Source organism: Chrysochloris asiatica, unplaced genomic scaffold (assembly GCF_000296735.1).
Source record: "Chrysochloris asiatica unplaced genomic scaffold, ChrAsi1.0 scaffold00058, whole genome shotgun sequence".
In the NCBI taxonomy this organism is placed as follows: Eukaryota; Metazoa; Chordata; class Mammalia; order Afrosoricida; family Chrysochloridae; genus Chrysochloris; species Chrysochloris asiatica.
The window spans coordinates 4,136,664-4,161,587 of NW_006408576.1; the positions used below are offsets into that span (position 1 = coordinate 4,136,664).

The following is a 24,924-nucleotide window of genomic DNA, read 5'->3' on the forward strand; positions in this document are numbered from 1 at the left end:
ATAAGTACTAGCAAGGAATACAAAATTCTAGCTTGGGAAAGGAATAAGGAGATGGAATTTTGCACTAAATTTCAAATGATAAATTTCAGATGTTTTTTAAGTAAATGACACCTAATTGTAAGAGCTTATTCCAGGGTATCCTTGATACTTTAGTTTGCATTGCTAGAATTCAGGATTATCCAAGAGCAGACTTGCATTGCTAGAATTCAGGATTATCCAAGAGCAGACTAGCAAACCTGCTTCTGCATACTACCTATAGTAATGAGCAAAATAGCCCCCTTTCCCCTAAAAATCCATTTACTTTATGTTTTGACATATGCAGATAGGGTCTAATTCTAACCCAATGAATTTTTTTCTAACTCTTCTAAACCACAGGGTTTTATCTATAATAACCATTCCTCTGGAAATGAAGTGGCTATGTAGGATAAGCACATGCTAACTGTATATTTAAACAATATATCTGTGAGTACACATCTACTAACCCAGTACTGCATGTAGGTATTGCCCAGGGTGCTAGGAGTACAGAGATACACATGTCCATGCAGTGGACGGATTATGAATGTGGTCAAAGAGCTATCTGAATTTTATTCCTGGATACTAATAAAACACTGAACGTCTCTCTTTAAAAAAAGTTGTTCAAAATGCACAATTGATATCTGGTATATTATATATATAAACAACATTCTTATCAATGGAGAAAAGGTTGAAGTTGTCAAGAACTTCATTCTTCTTGGATCAACTATCAACGATCATAGAAGCAGCTTGAGGACTAAGGTGTGCCTGACTCAAGCCATGGTATTTTCAATAACCTCATATGGATGCAAAAGCTGGACAGTGAATAAGGAAGACCGTGGAAGAATTGATTCCTTTGAGTTACGGTGTTGGAGGAGAATACTGAAAGTGCCATGGACTGCCAAAAGAACCAATAGATCCATTTTGGAAGCAGTGCATACAGAGTGCTCCTTAGAGGCCAAGATGGCCAAACTTCGTTTCTCATACTTTGGACATACTGTCAGGAGGGAACAGTCGCTGGAGAAGGATATTATGTTTGGTAAGATAGAAGGTCAGAGAAAAAGAGGAAGACCCCCAATGAGATGGATTGGCCAGGTGGCAGCATCGATGGATTCAAGTGAGGCAACAGTAGTGAGGTTTCCCAGGATCAGGCAGTGTTTCGTTCTGCTGTGCATAAGGTCGCTATGAGTCAGTACTGACTCGATGGCGCCTAACAACAAAATATTATTTACCTATAGCTTATAAAAACTATCTAGAATTAGCAAGGTTCTATTTTCTTTAAACAAAGGAAAGTAGATATACAACAGTAACACTTTCTCTGCATTGTACAAATTAACTAGAGTGATCCCCTGTCATTGTGAGAATCTATAGTATATATGTTCTATTTTGGGAATTATTTTCATTTTATGGAGATTGCATAGGTCAAAACATTTCAATAAACACTATATCTTCATAATCTCCATATGCAGGAGAAAATCAGATCATGGCCCATAACTTTTTGCTTTTATGGTGCATCACAACTGAAAAGTACAGATAATTCTTAGCGAGGAGAAAGGCAGAGAACAACTTTGGGAGATGAAGGTTTGGGGCCTTTACCTTCAGCCCATATTCGACCTCTGCCATTTGTTTCTTGTCTGCTGTGCTGCTCTAACAGCAGCTAGGAAAAGGGGAGGTGGTCATAGTTGGAAAGGCAAGACAGAAGATACTGATACTCATGTAAGACAGTATAACTCTATCATATGGATTTAGATTGCATGTTAAGTCTTTTGAAAGAGCACTGGTGTTGCAGTTGTTATACATGTGGCTGTTAACTACAAGGTTGGCATTTGGAACTCAGCTGCTCTATCATAGGAAGACCTGAAGATTGGCACCTGTAAAAATTGTTGTTGTTAAGTGCCATCAAGATGGTTCTGACTCATAGTGATTCATAGTGACCCTATATAGGGTTTCTGAGGAGACCCTGATGGGTTTGACCTTGTGGTTCAGTGCTTATCTTACAGTGTCACACCAAGACTCCTCCATAAAGATTGTTGTTGTTGTGTGCTGTCCAGTTGGTTCCAGCGACCCTTATAGGGTTTCCAAGGAGCGGTTGGTAAGTTTGAACCACTGACCTTGAGGTTCAAACCAACAATAACCCACAGTGCCACAGCCTAGAAAACGCTATGGGGCATTTCTACTTTGTTACATTGGACCACTATGAGTAGGAAATCGACTTGATGATGTCTAATAAAACTTTCAAGGGAATATCCTCCATGGTCCATATATGACATTAATGGTTTGCTCTGTACTGCTGAATTTTGTTTTTAGATAATAAAATACCTGATATATGTTTCCTTATTGTTCGTAATGAAATATTTAAACTTAACTTATTGGTGATTTAAGCCCATCAAGCTACTGGGACAGAGAGCCAGTTTCTGTAGGACTGTTGCTGTTAAGTGCCTTTTAGGTGGTTCTGACTCACAGTGACTATTTATATGGTGTCTGAGGAGTAGCTACTGGGTTTGAACCATTGACCTTGCTATTCAAACTGACCTTGAGTTCCAGTTACAGCCAAGAAAGCCAGTACACTTTAAAACAAGGGTTGCCATGAATTAGATTCAACTCAATGGCAACTAACAACAGTAACAACACGTTACTTCAGAGGAGCTCTGGTGGCACAGTAGTTACACACTCAGTTGCTAAATTGAATGGTCAGTGGTTCTAACCCACCAGTCACTCTGTAGGAGAAAGATACAATAATCTGTTTTCATAAAGACTACAGCCTTGGAAACTCTCGGAGACAGTTCTACTCTGAGACAGTTTTATAGTTCATAGAGTTGTTATAAATTGGAACTGACACAATGGCAATGGGTTTGGTTTTGATTCTACCAGCGAAGTTTAGTGCTCTGAAACCCCAGCACTATTTCATAAATACAAGAGGGCTTCTCATTAAATTATGCATTTTTGAAATGGTTAGTGATCTTGGTTTCTGTTGCTGCTTTAAAAGTCTTTACAATAAAGGGCTGACATTTTCAACATTTTCAAAGATACAGATTGTGTAAAATAATAGTAACTTAAGGGATGTAAGCGTTGCTTCAGATTTGGGAAGATTTGCCACAGTTGATTAAACCACTACAACATTATCAGTCACAAGAAAGATCTTGCACAGAAATATGAAGCAGAAAGACACATTTCTTCCCAGGATGTTGAAGTGTGTATGAAATTTCATTAGTCATTTATTGACTTAGATGAAATATTGCCATTCCCATACAGCTCTGTAAAACTTCAAGATATAAAAACTTCGGAGGGGACACTATAAAACAAGTCTACTATTTTGTTTATTAGTTAACTGAGAAATTTTATACACAATACTGTTTATATTTCCACTATTTGTCTGTCAGTTTGTTGTACTGTGGTGGCTTGCAAGCTACTGTGACACTGGAAGTTATGCCACCTGTATATTAAGTATCAGCAGGGTACACTCATAGTGGACAACTTTCAGCCGAGCTTCCAGACTAAGACAGACTAGCAAGAAGTTGAAGCAGACTATTGCTAAATATTTAGCCATGGAAAACCATGTGAATAGCAGTGGAATACTGTCAGATAGCACCAGAAAACTGAATATTGAAACAGTATGAATAGCACTATATATTGTCAGATATGGTGGAAGAAGATGAGCCCCTCACGTTGGAAGACATTCGAAATACGACTGGGGAAAAGCTGACTCCTCAAAATAGAGTAGAACCTGGTGACATGAACGGAGTAAAGCTTGGTGGACTTTCATTGTATTCCTGTGGCAGAAGTCAAAATGAGGGAAAACAGCTATAAGCATCCATTAATAATTGGAAATTGGCATGTCAGAAGTATGAATCTAGGAAAATTTGTGAAGTTGTCAAAAATGAAATGGAATGAATAAAGATTGATATCCTAGGCATTATTAGTGAGCTGATACAGACTGATTTAGGCCATTAGAATCTGACAATCATATGGTTTACTATGCTAGGACTGACAAATTGAAGAGGAAAGGCATAGGACTTATCAAAAAATAACTCATGATCTTTCTTGAAGTATAATGCTATCTGTGATAAGATAATATCCATACACACACAAAGAAGACAAGTTAATACTAGTATTATTCAAATTTATGCACCAATCAGTAATTCCAGTGATGATAAAGTTGAAGACTTCTATCAACTTCTCCTGTCTGAAATTGATCAAACATGCAATCACGATGTAGTGATAATTTCTGGAAATTGGAATGCAAAGGTTGGAAACAAAGAGGAAGGATCAATAGTTGGAAAATATGGCTCTGGTAATAGAAGTGATGCTGAAGATCACAGTATGGAATTTTTCAAGATGAATGACTTATTAATTGCAAATACCTTTTAAAACAACACACACATGGACAGCACCACATGGCAAACACAGAAACCAAATAGACTACAACGGTGAGAAGAGACTATATCAGTCTAAACAAGGCCATCAATTTCTCATTTGCAAGTTCAGGCGGAAACTGAAGAATATTAAAACAATTCACAAGAACCAAAATAGAATCTTGAGAATACCCCATCTGAATTTAGAGACCATCTCAAGAACAGATATGATGCATTAGCCTAATGCACAAAGAATAAAGTACTTGGGATGACATCAAGAACATCATACAGGTAGGAAGCAAAAGGTCATTAAAAATAATGAAATAAAAGACAAAAATTGATGTCAGAAGAGACTCTGAAATTTGCTCTTTGGTGTAGAAATGCTAAAGCAAATGGAAGAAATGAAGAGCTAAAAGAGACAAACAGAAAATTCCAAAGGACAGCTCGATAAGACAAAGCAAAGTATTATAATGTCATGTGCAAAGACGTGGAGTCATAAATCAAAAGGGAAGAACACGCTCAATGTTTCTCAAGCTGAAAGAACTGATGAAAAAATTCAAGCCTCAATTTTACTATATTGAAGGATTATATGGGGAAAATACTGAATAATACAGAAAGCAACAAAAAGAAGATGGAAGGGATACACAGTCATAGTTCCAAAAAGAAATGAATGATGTTCAACCATTTCCAGAGATAGGAATTGATCAAGTCAATGGTTCTGAAGGCAGAAGTCCAAGGTGTACTGAAGTCATTGGCAAAGAACAATGTTCTGGGAATCGATGGAATACAGATTGAAATCTTTCAACAAGTTGATTCAGCACTTGGAGGCACTCACTCATCTATGCCAAGAAGATGGAAGACAGCTACCTGGACATCTACCTGGACATCTGTTTGGAAGATACCCATATTTATGCCCATTACAAAGAGAGGTGACCCAACAGAATGCTGAAATCATCTAACAATATTATTAATATCACATAAAAGTGAAATTTTGCTAAAGATCATTAGAAAATGGCTGCAACAGGACAGGGAACTTCCAGAGAATCAAGCCGGATTCAGATGAGGGTGTGGAACAAGTGATATCATTATTGATATCAGATGAATCTTGGAAGAAGGTAGAGAATATCAGAAAGATGTTTCCTTGTGCTCTATTGAGTATGCAAAGGCTTCCAACTGTGAGGATCAGGACAATCTATGGATAAGATTATGGAGAAAGAGTATTCTGAAATATTAAATTGTACTCATGAGGAACCTGTATATAGACCAAGAGACATTTGTTCTAATAGAACAAGAGGACACTGAATTGTTTAAAATCAGGAAACGTGTGTGCCAAGATTGTATTCTTTCACCATACTTATTTAATTTGTATGCTGAGCAAATAATTCGAGAAGCTGTATTATATGAAAAACACGACACCAGGATTGGAGGAAGGCTCATTAACAATCTGTAATATGCAGCTAATGCAACCAGCTTACTTTAAGTGAAAAGGACTTAAAATACTTACTGAAGAAGATTAAAGACTTCAGCCTTCAGTACAGATTGAACTTCAATGTAAAGAAAACAAAAAAATCCTCACTACTAGATAACATTAATAGCATCAAGATAGATGGAGAAAAGATTGAAATTGTGAAAGACTTATTTTTTCTCATATCAACCATCAACACTCATGGAGGTAGCAGTCAAGAAATCAAATGATGTATTGCATTAAGCAAATCTTCTGCACAAAACCTCTTTAAAGTATTCAAGAGCAATGAATTCAGTTTGATTTTAGTGCCTGACTCAAGCCATGATATTTTCAATAACCTCATATGCATGTGAAAATTGGACATGAAAAAAGAAGACCATAGAAGAATTGATACATTTGAGTTATGGTGTTGGAAGAGAATATTAAAAGTACCATGGGCTGCCAAAAGAACAAACAAGCCTGTGTTGGAAGAAGCCACAATGATCCTTAGAATCCAGGACTTGGTCTTTCATACTTGGGGACATATTACCAAGAGGGATCAGTCCCTGGAGAAAGACATCATGCTTGGTAAAGTGGAGGGTCAGTGGATAAAAGAAAGACCCCTAATGAGATGGAATGGCACTGTGGCAATAGCAATGTGTTCAAGTTTAGCAATGACTGTGAGGTTGGTGCAGGACTGGGCATTGTTTCATTCTGTTGTGTATAGGTCTCTATGAGTTGATGCAAACACAACAGCACCTATCAACAACAACAACAACAACAACAACACTACAGAAGTATATAGCATAGTGTATACCAAATAAAACTCTGAGGGTAAAGTTTCTTTGGCATTAAGTTGTTGATTTATCTGTTTTGAAGAGTAAATAAATATTTCTCTTTTGAGTAGTTGTGGAGATTAAATAATTTTAATTCTAAGAAAGAGGAAACCTGTGGTTTAACATGTTACTAGAGATTTAAAAAATTCTATTTGCCTCATCCCAAGCTTGAGAAAAGCAAATATAAGATTATGACATGTGTGTGTCATTTTCCAAATGTGTGTGTTAATGTATGAAGAATATAAGAAGTATTTCCTAGAAAGTCAGGAGAAAGATGCTTCTTAACTGGGACAAGGTGAATTAGGCTATGGGAAAAGGTGTACAAAACATAGCTGTCCAATAGAACTTTCTACAGTGACAGAAATCTTCTCTGTCTATACCGTTCTATGTGGTAGCCATTAGTTTCATGTGAATATCAAAATATGGCAGGTGCGACTGAGGAATTGAATTTTAATATATTTCAATTCAATTGGTTAACATTTTATTTAAATTGCTGTTTTAAAGTGCTGTCTAGTTGGTTCTGACTCATTGCAACTCTGTATAGGGTTTCTGAAGAGAGGCTGGTGGGCTTGAACTGCCAACCTGGTGGTTAACAGTCCAGTGCTTACTCTATAGCTCCATACCAGGATTCCCTAAATGTGGGTTGTTGTTGTTGTTAAGTGCCATGTAGTCTGTTTCAACTCATAACAACCCTGTATAGGGTTTCTGAGTAGCTGCTGGTTAGGTTGAACTGCAAAGCTAGTGGTTAGCTGTCCAGTGTTTATCCTACAGTGCCAAAGGCTACCATAGCGGCCACTTAGGATCAGAACTTAGTGCTGTATACACAGCCTTGGAACGACAATGTTTAGTAGGCAGATACGTAAGTAGAGACACAGGATGAAGAGTATGGGAGGAAGAATGGGAGCATAGCCCACAAATATATGAGGGTTTGAAAAAAGATATTTGTACGTGGGTATTACCTTTTCTGCAGACACAAATATGGATGTGGGGGAGCATATAGCAGGCAAACAGTGAAAACTCGTTAGATATTATTAAATGTTTTAAGGCAAGTTGTTGCTAGGACTGGCATCTCAGGATTATAATTTCAGGAGACACCATGGTCAACAGGCATAACATAATCCATAAAGACAATAGTCTACATCCTACTTTGGCGAATAGTATCTGGGATTTTAAAAGCACATGAATGGCCATCTAAGATGCAGTTATTGGTCTCTCCATGTGCAGAAGAAAGAAAAGTGATGAAAATGGAAGATTCTTGGACTCAATTAGTCCAATGGGATCATGGAACATGTGATCATCAGTCACCATGACTCTGAGACCAGAAGAACTAGATGGTACCTGACTACTAGTACAGACTGCTCTGAAAGGGATCACATTAGAAGATCCCAGATAGAGTAGGAGAAAATGTGTAACAAAACTAAAAATTATTTAAAAAAAACAACAAAACAAACGGCTGGAGGATATAGGAGGAACCTGATAGTACTCACCCTCCTGGCCCAATTTTCACCCAAGCAGTAAATAGGTATATAGGGAGGACAACAACATTAGGAAGGTATGCTCACCATGAAATGGTTAATCATTCAAAATCAAAAGGGCAACCCTTACCTAAGGACAGAGTTGAGAAGGGATGGGTGGGAGGAACGGAAATAGGAACCACAGGGAGGAAGTTGTTGCATGGACAGGATTGCAATCATCGGGAAGAAACAACGGGTATGATTTATTGGATGCAAAACTGATGTTCTTGTCTGTGAACCACTCAATTTACAATAAAAACTTAAAAAAAAAAAGAACCTACACTTTGATTTTCATAACACACATAGATTATATAGCACAGTTTTTATACAAAGCTTATATTTGTTATATTTGATGGCACTTAACAACAACAATGTAGTGCTTGCTTTAAGGTACCCTGGTGGTTCTGTAGGATAAGCACAGGACTAATAACTACAAATATACAAAGACCTGGAGTTTGAAAATCAAAAGGGAAGAACATTCTCAGCATTTTACAAGCTGAAAGAACTGAAACACAAATTCAAGTCTCAACTTGTAATATTTAAAGATTCTAGGCTGTAGAATAAGTGCAGGACCTCAAGGTCCATTGGAATCACATGGTCAGTGGTTCAAACTCACAACTGCTCCTTAGAAACACTATACAGGGTCGCTATGAGTTGGAAGTGACTCGATGACACTTATCAACACAGCAACAATGGGCTTCTGGTGTGGTTCTGTAGGATAAGTACTGGACTGCAAACCACAAGGTCACCAATTCAAACCACCAACTGCTGCTTGGAAACCCTGTACAGGGCTACTATGAGTCAGAATCAATTCTACGCACTTAACAACAACAACTTGGGCAAAATACTGAATTATGCAGAAAGCATGAGATGATGGAAGTTATACATAAAGTCACCGTACCACAAAGAAATAGTCAACGTTCAGCCATTTCAAGAGGTAGCATATGATCAAAAGCAGATGGTACTGAAGAAAGAAATCCAGGCAGTACTGAAGACACCAATGAAACACTTGGCTCCAGGAAATGATGGGATACAAATTGAAATCTTTCAACAAACTGATGCAACACTGGAAACACACACTCATCTATGCCAAGAAATTTGAAGACAACTACCTGGCCAACCAACTGGAAGAAATCCGTATTTGTGCTAATTCCAAAGATAGATGGTCCAACAGAATGAGGAAATCATCAAGCAATTTCATTAATACTACATGCAAGTAAAATTTTGGTAAAGATAATTTAAAAATTGTTGCAACAATACATAGAAAACTGCCAGAAATTCTAGCTAAATTTAGAAGAGGACGTGGAATGAGGGTTATCATTGTTGACATCAATTGGATCTTGGCTGAACTCAGAGAATATCAGAAATACATTTGCTTTTGCTTTATTGACTCTGCAGAGGCTTTCAACTCTGTGGACCATGACAAGCTATGCATAATATTGAGAAGAACGGGTACTCCAGAACACTTAATTTTGCTTATGAGTAACCTGGATATAGATTAAGAGGCAGTTGTTTGAACAGAACAAGGAGATACTGAATGTTTTAAAATCAGGAAAGCTGTGCACCAGGGTTGTATTATATCACCACATTTATTCAATCTGTAGGCTGAGCAGATAATTCACGAAGCTGGATCATATGAAGAAAAACATGGCATCAGAATTGGAGGAAGACTAACAACCTACAATATGCAGATGATACAAGCTTGTTTCTGGAAGCAAAGAAGACATAAAATATTTACAGAGGAAGACCAAAGAGTACAGTCTTCAGTATGCATCACACCTTAATGTAAAGAAATCAAAGATGCTCACATCCAGACTAATAAATAACTTCCTGATAAATGGGGAAAAATTGAAGCTGTCAAATACTTCATTTTGCATAGATCCACAATCAAAAGTCTTGGAAACAGCAGTTAAGGAAGCAAATGAAGTATTCATTAGACAAATCTGCTACACAAGACCTTGTTCAAGTGTTCAAGAGCAAAGATATCAGTTTGAGGACTAAGGTGCACTTGACCCAAGTCATGGCATCTTCAATAGCCTCATATGCATGTGAATGTTGAAAAATGAATAAAGAAGACTGTAGAAATGATGCATTTGAGTAAGGGTGTTAGAGAAGAATATTAAAAGTACCTTGGACTGCAAGAAGAAAAAAAAAAAAAAATCTCTGTTGGAAGAAGTATAGCCAGAATGTTCCTTAGAAGCCAGATACTTCAGACATGTTATTAGAAAGGATCAGTCTCTGGAAAAGCAAATCATGCTTGGTAAAGTGGAAGTTTAGAAAAAAAGGCAAGGCCCCAATGAGATGTATTGACACAGTGGCAGCAACAATGGACTCAAATGTAATAACCATGAAGATGATGCATGGCAGGACAGCATTCTGTTCTGTTGTACATAGGACAGCTATGAGTCAGAATCAATTAACAGCACTAACAAGAGCATCATCATCAACAACCAGCCACAAGGTCACCAGTTCAAACCCACCAACGGCTTTGCAAGAGAAAGATGAGGCTTTCTGCTCCCATAAGGGTTTGCACTCTCAGAATCTCTATTCAGGGTTGTTATGAGTTGGAATTACCTTCGTGGCAGTGGATTTGGTTTTGGGTTATAGTAGTCTCTTTAGCACTGAAGACTGTCAGTTCGTTCTTCCAAGACATCTTTGGTTGGACTCAAATTTCAAAACTTTTGGTTAGCAGCTGAACATGTTTAACTGTTTGGAACCACCCAGGTATTCCTTGCAAGTTGAAGGCATTCGATACATTTTATTGTATTGATAAGTGAACTAAGTCATGGAAAGGAGAACAGGTAAGCAGATACATATTCTTCAGTTATGGTTACTTTAAAAAGACCACTTTTGGATTGTGGCAAGAGAGGAAAGTAATTCATCTCTCCATGGAGACCTACATGCATCTATTAAATATATATTATATATCCAGTTCCTTGTCATAAAAGTGAGAAGTTGTATGTGTCATTTCACACTGGTAGTTATAGAATGATTGTACAGTAAAATCTTCCTAAATATTACAAGATATGGATGTTGGGAAGTGTAAGGAGGTTTCTGCCTGTTTTATCCAAAAGTACCCATTAAAGTTTATTTTATACAATCTTAGTGTATAATAAAATAAAAATTGCTAAATAATACTTCAAGAGAATTACAGGTTTATTAGCTTTAAATGCTGCCCATTTTCTAACTGAACACTTGATTTAAAATTATAATTAAGCTAAATGAGTTAAACTGAACAAAAAGTAATTTTCATAAGGCTCAAGTTACATAATAATTTTTAATGTAGACATTGTGACATGGTTTTTACTTAGAGTTTTTATTTGCTAGATATCCAAATTAGTGGAACTTGAATTAACTATATTTATTTGTATGGTTTTGAGACCATTTAGACTATAGAAAATTTTAGATGTCTGGTTTATATAAAAGTTTGGAGCCTTAAAAAAATAGGAGAGTTATATATAAAGTTATGGCTAGCCTCTACTACCTGGGGACCAGAGGATTCAGGTGGTTATCTGGCTACCACTCCCTACCACTCAACTCAGTGCCACAAAAGGTATTGGTCAGAATGGGAGAAAGATGTAAAATGAGATTCAAACCATACTGAGAGCCATACAAACACTTCAAAATCTGAATCTACCCCACCCTGGGGATTATCTTTCAGGCAAACAGTGGACAGGCCTATAAAGTGAACAGTAATACCCCTGAGAACTTATTCCTCAGAACAATTAACCATAGGAGACAAAAGTGCAGCATTTACCACTAAACAAAAGTCAGAAGAAGAAAAAAAGGATGAATTAAAACGAGGAATTCTGACAGAAAACGGGCAGAGTGCTATTGCATTGAAGAATTTGCAACTAGTGTTATGAAACAAAATGTGTATAATTGTTCAATGGAAAACTAACTTTCACCCAAACCACAATACATTAAAAAAAAAAAATTATGGTTATTATTCTTGCTGAATTTTCATATTACAGTCATCACAAATAAGAATAATTGATAGTTTTGGATTATTTTGTTTCAGATACATACAAATCTGCATCATAATTAAAACATTTTTGGTTGAATGTGACTCTGAGTTACATAGTTGTTGTTGTTAAGTACTATGGAGTCGGCTCCGACTCATAGTGACCCTGCTCAGGGTTTCCGAGGCTGTAAATCTTTATGGGAGCAGAAAGCCTCATCTTTCTCCCGCGGAACCGCTGGTAGTTTCGAATTGCCAACCTTGAGGTTAGCAGCCCGATTCGTAACCACTACGCTACCAGAGCTCCTCTGAGTTACATTATAATATAAAAATTAAAACAATAATTTCAAATATCAGTCCCAAGACAATGATATCAAAAAGTGTGAGTTAGGACCCTGGATATTGTTTGGGGTTTTGAGGTCTGACTTTCACTTTACCTCTTGTTTACTTTGATTGTTTCCCTTTAAATGGTTCTCTATACCTGTGGAGTTGAATCAAAGATGAACTTTCTGTAAGCACTGTAGTTAGCACAGATTTGATGTATTTACGTATTTAATAGTGTTTTAAACTATACTACACCTAGCTTCTAGGCTGTATCTAAGCCTATGATTTTCACCTCATCTCTTGATTTAAACATTTTACAATGACTTTCAACCACTATTTGGATCAAATTGAAACTCCAGTTCTGATAGTGTTTGAGTTATGGAATTGCTCCAGCTATTTTTATATAACATTATCTCCTACTTAAGAGTTCTTGGGGGTAGTGAATGATTAAGTGCTCCAGTACTAACAGAACAGATTCTAAGGTAACTGATACTTGTATCTCCTTATCTCTAATCACTCTCATCTCCTTTCTGCTTCTTAGAAATGCCATGGGTGTTTCATCCATAGTTTGAATGGGTCTCCACTTAGGCAGAACACTCTTGCCACTAACCTTATACAACCTAAATCTGATGTATTTCCCAAAACTTCAAAGGAGTCCTGGTGGTGCAGTGGTTAAGTACTCAACTGCTAACAAAAAGGTCAGTGGTTTGAATTTACTGGTTATTCCATGGGAGAAAAGTCCTGGTGTTAGGCTTCTGTAAAGACTGCAGACTAAAAACACCTTGTAAGGTAGTTCTACTCTGCTATCTAGGGTTTCTATGAGTTGGAATCAACTCAATGGTACAGAACAACAACCAAGACTCAAAAAGTCCCACTTCCTCCTTGAAAGTTGTTATATGCCGTCTAATTAATTCTGACTCATAGTGACCGACTCATAGTTTCCAAGGAGCAACTGGCGGGTTTGAACTACTGATCTTGTGGTTCACAGTTCAGTGCTGATCCTACAATACCACACCCGAAGCTCTACTTGGTAGTCCCCGAATAATGATGACATTTGTGGGTTTTTTTTGAATTTACAATCTATGATTTAGTTATATTTGTTAAATTATCCTATGTTGTTGTCACTTACCATTGAGTCAGTTCCGACCCATAATGATCCTACATAGGATTTCTGTGGAGCAGCTGGTGAGTTTGAACCACTGATCTTGTAGTTTAAACCAATTTTGCAGTCCAGCATATTAACCCACAGCACTACACCAGGACTCCAAATTCTATTGTAGTTAGTTTAAATTGCATAGATTTGTCTCATGTCAATATTATCAATATATTAACCCAGGGTTTACATACTTTCTTTTGGTTTACCACATGGTGTATCTATTTTGTAGACTGTTTTTTTGTTTTTGTTTTTTTGTTTTTGTGAGATTTCAACTCCCTAATCCTCAAAACTAAATTATTGTAATTTAGTAATTCTTAGATTGAGATTGACTGAAAACTGCTGAGCATTTTTTACAACTGTCTGTACACATACAGATAAACATAAATAGGTCAAATAGTTTCTAAAATAATAATAATAATGAGAACTTCTGTCCCAGCAGAGAAAGGTTACTTTGGTTACAGTTGATGTTACTAAATCGGGCTGCGGCAAAAGAGTCTGTGTGAAAATTCTGGTTCTTCTGTTTTACAGAGGGGTTTTTAAACAAATGTAGCTGCTCCTATAAATCTGTTTGGGAGAAATCTTGAGAGGGCACCAGGGTCTCTTTTCTTCATTTCTACTCAACCATAGTTAATCCCGATCAGATAGAAAAGAATCTGATCTGTTTTTAAAGACCCTTTAGAGACAGCACTATAACTTTCCTTGGAAACCTAATTTAAAGCTTAACAATCACAATATCAGAAAAATTTTGTTCTGATTTTTAACTCAAATCCTTAAAGCCTCCATCTCAGCTCACGACTTCTAATCTGTCCTTGTAAAAGAACCATCACTTATAGTTTTCATGTCTACACACCTCTTTCATACAATGCTTCTTTCAGCAAAAGGTGATTTCTATCCTGTTTTTGTGTTCCTCATGGAATCCAGTGCAGTGCTGGGTACATCACAAATACGTGACATGCTTTGAAATGAGCTACTGTCATGCTTTCAGTTTTTAAAATGTGTACAGCCTTAATATACATGATATACTTTTTATGTGTAGCCATGACCGTGGGTTCAGAAATAAGGCTTGAATAAATGTCCAAAGAACAGTATATGTCAAAATCATCCTCAGTAACAACTGCTGCCTTGCAGTTCTGAACTGATTTTATCTCTTTTCAAACCTTTTCTTATACTGCAGCTTCTTTAAGCTGTGAAACAAGACAAAGAGTTTTATTTGGGTATGATTGTTCCTCTTATCCTGAACATGTCACTTTAGCCACACTAAATCTAAATTTGATTTCAAATTCAGGATATGAATACGCTCCCTTTCTGGTTTGTATTTGAAGTCAAATTTAGGTCCACTGTGGCTAACGTGACTTGCTCTGGATAAGAGGCACAATCAGAGTTAGGAAACACACCTTATTCCAAATCTTTCTTTGATATTTTAACTGATACACTAGAATTTGGAATAAAAGTAAAATTAATAACATAAACTAAATAAGCTATTAATCCCACAAAATGGACCTTATAAATGATTGGAATAAAAATATATTAGACCTACTATTTTACATGTTTTATTTTTATTATTGTATGAAAAATCTTTCTCAGTGCTTTATGCCTACTATTTGCATTATAAATACATATTGCATTACATTTTCAGCAAGTTTTCTGGTTTGTATTGAAGCACCTGAAAATTAATCAAATACAAGATATGTTTTATACTTTTTGAAAAATTATTTTGCATGAAGAAAATTTAGTTTTTATCACAGACTGAGAACTAGAAACATTGAATCGTTTCATTACTCATTCCCGAGAGACAAGTGCCATATACTTCAACACACTTGCATTCTAAAATAATGCTTTCATACTTGCATAGTAACATCCTAAAATAATGCTTTCATGGATGTAGAAAAAGATTAATTTTTAAGATGAGAACAAAATCATCATATCCTTTCTCCCAAATGTCTTCACAGTCATTCTCATGTTGAAACCTTGCATACTAAACATATCATCTTTGTTTCTATGTTGGTCTCAGAACTCATTGTTTTTTCGCTGACTGCAGTAGAAAACTTGTTGGCTAATTCAGATTTTCACAGTCTGTCTGTATTTCAACTTGCTTCCCTCATCAGGAATATTTCCCTAAGAAAGATGTAAGAGGATAATTGGCTAATCAAAATGGAGAACATTCTAAAAGAAACTTGGGGATCCAGAGGCAACGATTCAGACCTCTCCTCACATCCATTCTGTCATTGTTTTATGAAACTTCAAGCTTATCTACTAGCATTACTGGGATGCTTTAGTAACTTGTGGTATGATAGGACAATATCTTCTTGGAAGAAAAAAAATGGCCAGTAAACTTGACGATTCCTTTTTAAGTTTCTGGAGTGGGTTTTGACTTGAATCCTTTTAAGATAACCTGGCTAACAAGGAGTGAAAATGCCCCATTAAGATAGTCTCTCTCATTAATAGGACAGTTTCATGACCTGGGCAGTTAGAACAGAGTTCTCTTAATAAGCTTTGGTTACCAGTACATCCATGATTGTATTAATAGATTACATAGAAAAGTCACATTATACTAATTGAACTGAAGCACCCTCTCTGACTTTGATTCTACATACACATTTTGGAATGCTTTTGACAACACAAGTTGTCTTGCTTAGAGTAATTATATAGTGTATTTGAAAAGGCTCTTAACATAACTATTGATATCTTCCCTCAAATCACCAAATTCTTCCTTAGATGTAAACTTCCAAAGATCTCACCACATATCTCGGTTAATGATATGGAGAACAAGATAAAGAAAAGCCAGAAAACCTTTCTAAAAGAGAAGGGACCTACATTTTATCAAATTTAACCTAATGATAAAACCAACAGCCCTTCAAGCTCTAACTATTCAAGAGAGTCCTCCGATTCAATAAATATAACAAAGAAAGAACTGTAGTAATTTACAAATGCACTTCAAAACAGAGTAATCTAAAAACCAATTGTTAAAAATGGAAGTACATATTAATTTTTTATTACTGTTTATAGGGAGTTACAATATGTGGTCAAATGGATAGATTGGGATATATAACACACATGTATGTGCATATACATATGGTTGTTGTTAAGTGTCGCTGAGTTGGTTCTGACCCATGGCAACTCTGTATAAAGTTTCTTAGGAGCGGCTGGTGAGCTTAAACCACCTTGAACCACCAACCATACAGTTCAAATCAACTTTGCAGTCCAGTGCATTATCTCACAGTGCCACACCAGGGCTGTATGTATATGTGTGTGTTTGTATATATATATATGACTATTTTATTTAAATACTTATTTTATGGGCTTAAAAATGAAAATAAACCATAACTTACTGAGCAATATAGATTAATTTATCCTATATAAAACTACAGGAATTAAAAATGTATTTATCATAATGTACAAAATAAGCTGATAGAAAAAACTATGAACACTGGACAATAACTTTCTTAGCTTTCAGATACCAAGGGTACTTAAAATATGCATATTTTGACATATATATATATATATATATATAAAACAAGATTCTTTATGTAAAAGACCAACCTATGATAGGTCAGTCATATCATAAATATAATTAATTAATTATGAAATTTTAGAATTTATATTTAATTACTCAAGGATTCTTTCCTATTGTTTAAATAATTAAAATGATGTAATAAAAATAAGCATGAGTTATGTAGTCAAAACCAAGCCAGCATTTGTGATGGAACATATATCCGTCACTTACGCTGAAAACAATGTACTCTTTCTAAATTACAGTTTTTAATTAGAAAAGGAGCATAAAATAGTTTCTACCCAAACTATCTCACATGCTCATTGTGAAAATCAAACACAATAATGTGAATATCCTTAATAGAGGTATTCACTATTAGTATTACTTTGATTCACATATAACCACAATCTCGGAAGATCCTTGGAATTAAAATAAATACTTATTTAGTAAATTACAATAAAGGATTTTCTATAATCACTGGACTCCTATAGTGTTAACTGGTGAGTTGTATAACTTTGTTTTAGCTTAAAAACAAACAAAAAACCCTCAATAAATTTCACATTTCAATTTATAATACTGGTGGAATATGCTACAACTGGTGATCATGTAGTGGTATCATATTGTTATAAATATTTTTAAACTTCATATCTGCTTGTAAAGTTGATGTCAACTTTATTCCATGTGATTCCATCATGATATCTTTATTTTTTTCATAGTAGAGTAGAATCATTTATTACATGCTTTCTAGTGCATATGAGAGCCAGGTGTTTGGCATAGTGCAGAAATGTTTTCTTCTCACTCTTTTCTGATGGCATTACTTTCCTTTGAACTATACATCAATGCTTGTGTGTCTACTTGCCAAGAAAAAGGCACCTCAACCTTAAAAGAAATGTGTTTTATCAGTGTAAAACAAAGAGAAGGAAAGACCAATTTCAAAATGGTGATCCAGTACTCTGCTGATCAAATGTAAGAAAAATACACACTTCAATTTTTCAGATGTACAATTACTGACAATTCCATTCAAGAGGAAAGACAAAATAGAATCTCTCTTCAGTACTATATAAAATATCCTGTACTCATACTGTGTTTTACAAGTCAAAGACGTTGCTAGCACAGTAGAAAATAATATTTGTTGATAATGATTTTGGCACCAACTTTAGTAGGAAAGTGAAATGTAATGTGCTCAGGAAGTGAGGATATGAAAAGAGGAGATTGACAGAGATATGCCTTTGAAGCCTTATTTTAATAAATTAAACATAACTAGGAGCTTGATCATGGAAAATGACTGTTAAATCAACAAAGCTATACAGTTCCTTTGATCTAGGATCTTCCTGAAGATTCCTGACCCTGAGGGGGTATGAAATACCTGGAGTATAATCCACCTGGAATATCTTCATGTGATATTGGCTAAATGGTGTCTTGGAACACCTGTTCCTGGAGCTCCTCCAACGGAGACTTCTCTCTATAACAGAAAAGCTTTGTGAAACAGTTTCCAGGAACCAGGTCTCCGAAGTGAAGATTTTCTTAGGAGACATACTTTCATTTGCCCTAGAAATCAAACAAGTCTTTGGTGCCTCCCTCCAGAGAACTCATAGCAATCAAAACCACAATGAAGCACCTTCCTAATTAGTCCATTGTGTCTTATTCTCAATGAAGAGTTGGGACTTAGGATTCACATGAGATGTTATCTGAAAAGAGCAAAATATTTCACTTTACTTCCAAGGATATTCAGTAAATTGGAATTATCTTATAACGATAGCAGAAAGCCTAATTATCTCATAAACTTTTCACCATGGCTGAACTTGTCTTTAGTAATTACAGATGAATCTTTCAAAGCCCATGAAATAGATGGATACAGAAATTATTTATTTGGGTATTTGGATGCTGAACATACGTTCTAAAACATATATACAACATTTGGTTACTTATCATTGACTTGTGTCCTGCTTCTTTTTCATTGATGTTTCCTCTCTTGAACCTATTGCTTTACAATGTTTCGGATTCAGACAGTATAACTGAATGCCTGGGTTAGTGACTATAGTAGGTGTGGCCACATAACTGGAATACTGGGAACTGCATTAGAACTATGCGATTATTTATTTGATGATACTAACAGCCTGGGAAACCCTATAAAGTGTCGCTATGAGTCCTAACTGACTCCACGGCACACAGCCACCACCACCTACAACATATATGAAATCCAGGTGTGGCACTATAGGGTAAGCACTGAACTGCTAAGCATAAGGTTGGTGGTCCTAACCCATTAGTTGCTCCTTGAAAACCCTATACAGGATTGATCTGAGTTGGAACTGACTCAACAGTACTTCAACAACAACAACAACAATCATATACGTACTTTCTTGAATTTTAGCAATAGAAGTCTTTAGTTTTGCTACTTTTAAAAACGATTGTAAGTGTTCACATCAGAATGAACAAACCCTACACAAGCTCTACAGTCATTTTCTAAAGCCATTTCACTAAGACGTCATACTACCTTTTCACAATATGTCACTTTGCATCTGTAAAGGCAAATCATCAAAAGATGACTCTAAGTAAACTCAAATTGGAAGTTTAATCTGGCAAATGCAGAGCAGAACCTAACATTTAGTTAAGGATCTTGATTATGATAAATCTTAAAAATATCTCTATCCTAATCCACTGCACACACACATTTCTATAACTTCAAACATAATGCCTATTGCTTTCCAACCAAAACAAGAATATGAAAGAGCAATGTTTAATATCTCATTTATAATAAGCCATGGTCAAGTTACATATCATTAATCAGCCTCAACACCTTCTGATATATTGTTTAAAACTCCACAGATTTAATAGTGTCCAGAAATAATTGGCCAGATTTGTACATGCTTCAACTTTCTACATCTTTTTTATTTGCAGCGAGTGACTGCTTTTACTTGTCAGCATGGAACTCCCCATCAGTTCATTGATGACACTGAAGTATTATGATCAAGTAGACTTAGTAGAGTAGTGGTACAAATATTTGTATGCATTCTGATACATACATTTGATTTTTGATATGGTCTCCATACCATGTTCTATACTATCTAGACAAGAAAAAAAAAATCTTAGGAAGTTGAATTTTAATTTATGAAATGCTTGCTTGTGTGTATTTATATGTATACATACAGGAACATGTAGAAATGTTTGTGTCTCTCTCTCCCTCTCCATCTTTCTCTCTCTATATATATTTGAATATGAAAGTGGCAAATTGTATTCACCAGAACCTTAAGCCACTATTAAAATGTAATATTAGTTCATGAAACTGAGTTTTCATGGTTCAAAACTGTTGTGACTTATGAGGAGAAATGGTTAATTTATGCTTCTCCCATGGGGTTAACAACAAGCTCACATTTAACAAATCAAAAGAGGTTTTTCCACTGACTAAAACTATTATCTTTTTGTACTGAGAAATGAGCTCTTCTAGAAATCAGATTCTTGACGTATTCAAATCCAATGGAGAAATGTAAGAAAAATATTTTAGCATTTCTTAGAGGCAATGCTTCTCTGTTTTTCAGAAAACTTCCAATTCTTTTGATAAAAGAAATGTCTTTTATGACACAATTTGTTTTGAAGTTATATTTTTCAATCCAATACTAACAGAAAACTGTAAATAAATGCAAAATAATATTTAGCTTGTTGCTTAAAACACCCTCTTCTCTGTGCATCATTAAAAAAAAATGCATATCTCATTCACAATGCTGGACATCTCAAGTCAGAAACATGGTTGTCAAATATGGAAACAAATGACAGGTTAATTCATTATTTCATTTGAAGTCTTTTTTGTCCTCCTTTACATGACAGTAGGTAAAGCTTTGGCAATTTACAGACAAAATCTATGTTACCAACTGGTGTACCAGTAGTTACACAGAGTTTCCACACTCTAAGATAGCATGTGGTTAAAGCTGTCCCCAAAACAATATTTTGGCTAATAGCATCTATTGGTTAGAACATTCAAGAAAATGTAAAATTAAACTCTATGTATGTAATTTGACTTTCTTGATATTTTTTTACTAAACTAATCCAATATGCACACATACATATCTCAACAAATTATACAACAACTGATTTGAACACCAAGTTGACTGAAATAAAATCTAAAGTCTAACAGATACTTTGAAAGAATTCTTTAAGACAAAGGTTAAAGACACAAAAAAGGCTACTTTTTTTCAGTAATGACCAGGCTGACTTACTTATGTGAAAATCACTAATGTCATGAATATTAGCATCAGACAATCATGTGAAAAAACTGACTCAATCCACCATTTGATACTTTGTTAACATTTTAAAGATTACCATTCTCTTCTTCTTCCTCTTCTTCCTCCTCCTCCTCTTCCTCTTCATCTTCTTCATCCTCCACATCATCTCCATCATCATCATCATCATCATCATCATCATCATCTTCAATCTCCTCCTCTTCATCTCGGTCTACCTCCTCATCCTCTTCATCCTCATCTCCTTGCTCCTCATTATCCTCAGAGTACTCTTCATCCTCATCTTCCTCCTTTTCATCCATATCTTCTGTCCCATCACTTTCATAACACTCATCTACCGAGGAGCTGTCCGCTTTAACAGCAAATGGTTTTCGTTTAGGAGCTGGTTCTTGGGGCTGTTTATCTTGTGTTTTTCTTTTTTTAGCCAGTGGGCAACCATATACACTGTTAAGACAAGAAAAATGTATATTACTTTCTTTAAGAAAAAATGTATATTACTATCTTTGAAGGTCAGAGAAATTGGAAGCCTTGACCAAGATATTTAAGGTTTAGTATGAGTAGCATTAGTACATTTGCTGTAAGGGTCTAAAAAACATAAATTCTCATATATATTCCAAAATCAATTAATGAAATGATTTCACAAAGACAACTTACATTTGTTTTGTTACCATGAACATTTAGTTAATTAAGTCTCCTGTCCCCTCATTTTTGGAACTTCAAATGATAACATGAAGATACTAGTAAAATCCATAAATATGGTTTATGAAGCATTTAAATAATATGTACATGCACTTCTCAGTACAAAATCAGTTTTTAAATACTTTCTTAAATATCCTCTACCCTTAAAAACAATAAAACTTAACAAATATTTTAACAGAATTAGTTCAGATGTACAACATTATCATATATGCATTAATGTAGATTATAAAAATAATCATGTTATGAAATAGCTTTGGGTATATTTGGATTTGTATGTTGTTCTTAAGTGACATCAAGCTGATTCTGACTCATAGAGACCTTGTATAGGGTTTCCAAGGAGTGGCTAGTGAGTTAGAATTGCTGACTTTGTGGTTCAAATGACTTTGCGGTCCATGCTACAGTGTCATGCTAGGATTCCATAGAATTTGCATAGCCTATGATAAAATTATGTCTTTATGTAATTTGGTATATAATGACCAAATCAAAGAAGATGGACCATAAATGCTTATAGATGAAAGCAACTGCATAACTTGGATTTATTCAGTCTTGGCTTGTGTCAGTCTCATCTCCAGCATATGGAAAACAACCTCAGTCTTACTGACACTCATCACTAAATTAGCAATGAAACTAATGCGAACTTGGGAAGACCTTTAAGGGAGGGGGCTTACACTCTTTTCTTCAAAAGGGGCAATTTTCCAAAGCTACAACACTAATGACAGTTACAATTTATTCTTTCTGGAAACTCAATAAATCCTATAAGATGTGAGAGGAAAAAAAGTTACAGTGGCAAAAATATTGTGGGCAAATATTCCATTATCTTAAATGCGATGCATGATTTATTTCACTAACTGAACAGTGCTGTAGGGGATGCTTAAAGACTCATTCACTTAGTTTTTCAGCCTGGGTTAGTGAAGCGATCATACAGTCTTGAACTCATTCTGTGCACATTTATTTTGAGAGCATCCTATTTGCCAGATTCTATACTATGTGGACTATTTAGAGGCGAAAGGCACTGCTCCTCAATTCAGGGCATGTTTTGGTTCAATGGGAGGGCTGAGACACATCAATACATACCACTTAGGAACTATTCACAACTCATCATGGAACACCAAATTCCTGGCATGTTATAGGCATTCACTACATATCTGATGAAGTTTGTTAAATATTGTGATAAAAGCATGTATAATGTGGTATGTCATGAAAAATGATGGACAAGTCAATGGTGCTAGGAAATTATGCTTGAAGGAATTCACATACAGTATCTGGAAGGTAAAGAAAATATTTTGATACATTAAAGCAAAAATCAGACACTGTGAGATATGAGTATAAGAAAGGACATGATGGGTTCAGAAAATTAGAAACAAACAAAAATTGGAACTTAAATTATATAAAGGTGGTGATGGGCAGAGAACAGAAGGAAAGAATTGAGAATTAGAGAAGGGTCAGGTCAAGCTTGTGGACTAATGATGACTTTCTGGGTTTGAAAACAAGAAATAGGTAGTTACACTTCAGTTCTTTCAAGGATGCCCTGATGCAGTCAGATTTGCATGTTCAAAAGAGAAGGGCAAGGAGAAATAAGGCAGATTAAAGAAGGTAGGAAACTGAAGGTCTGGTGGGCAAAATGAAGCTAGTGCAATTGTCCTGACTGTGGCTGTGATTAGAGAAAATACATTGAGAAAGAGTCAGATCACTGAGGGGATGACAGATAGATAAGAAATACGAAAAACAAGGAGCAGTGGGTGCACCACCCATCCCACTTGAAAGAAGAACAAAATTAAGATGTGTAGCTTGTGACAAGTGCCAGAGAGAGGGCAATATGATAAATTTCTGAAACATGATGAGTTTGGATTGCTAAGACTGGTGTTACTGATTAAGTGACTTTGAATAGTCTTTCACCTTTGTATCTCAGTACCAACATCTCACACAGTTGCCTTAAGGATGAACATATATACATATTTAAGTTGTCAGTATAGTACCTGGTACATAAGAGATATTCAATTAGTGATACTCTCTGCTGAATAATGATATTTAAAAAAGATAATAAATAATAATGACAATAGACTTATATTCTATTGTTTCTGTTTCTATTATTATTTAAGGATCCAGTTATTCAGCAAATACATTGTTCCTTCTATCTTCGGAAACTTTATATTATACTATTTGTTTCTATTTACAACTCTTCTAAGACACTTTTTACTGTGCACACTAATGAAAGGAAATAGCAAATGTTTTTGTTCCTATAAACTCTTTTTCTTGTTAATGTATATTTCATATTCTAATAAAGATAATATTATTAATTTGGTGTCCAAGAGGATGCAATTAGTGTGTAGTGCCAAGAATTGAGGGACTTTATTTCCATTTTAAATCCACCAATTACTCTGTGGAAGAAAGATGAGGTAGTCTACACCAGTAAAAATTGACAACCTGGGATTCCTAGTGTGGTACTGTAGGATAAGCACTGGACTCCTAACCACAAGGTCGGTTACTTGCACAATGGGCATTTACTCAGAAAAGATCATCAGACCCATCTCTATCAATAAGATTAATCCAGATTGCTTGGAAATGTTTTTTAAAAATTGATTTTATGGTATTCAGTAATGTTACTCAAAATGTACCCCACATCAATTTGGCAATGGCAAACTCCCTTTAGATGGTGCAAACCCAGCACTATGGTGGGGCTTCCTGTTTTATTCTTTCTCCTTTCATTCACACACACTTAGGTACCCAAAATTTCACTATACTTTACTTGCTGTTGCTCAGACCTTGTGATGGTGATATTGCAAAATGTACAGCAAGAGAATGGAGAGATGGTACTTTTTTTTCTTTTTTAAGCTAGAAAGAGGCTATGTTTATTCGATTTTGCAAAATCAGGTATACAACCTAGAGGACACAGGCAGAGACGTA

The 24,924-nt window shown here is 35.5% G+C and overlaps 1 protein-coding gene across 3 annotated transcripts in view; it reads right to left on the reverse strand.

The window, feature by feature from the left end:
• The window catches only part of MYT1L (myelin transcription factor 1-like), a 399,784-nt gene that overhangs the window by 176,814 nt on the left and 198,046 nt on the right, over nt 1-24,924 (reverse strand). For all 3 annotated transcript variants that reach the window (XM_006863965.1, XM_006863966.1, XM_006863964.1), the window contains one exon: nt 21,404-21,765. In XM_006863965.1, coding sequence (XP_006864027.1) covers nt 21,404-21,765 — 362 coding nt within the window. The remainder of the gene's footprint in view (nt 1-21,403; nt 21,766-24,924) is intronic.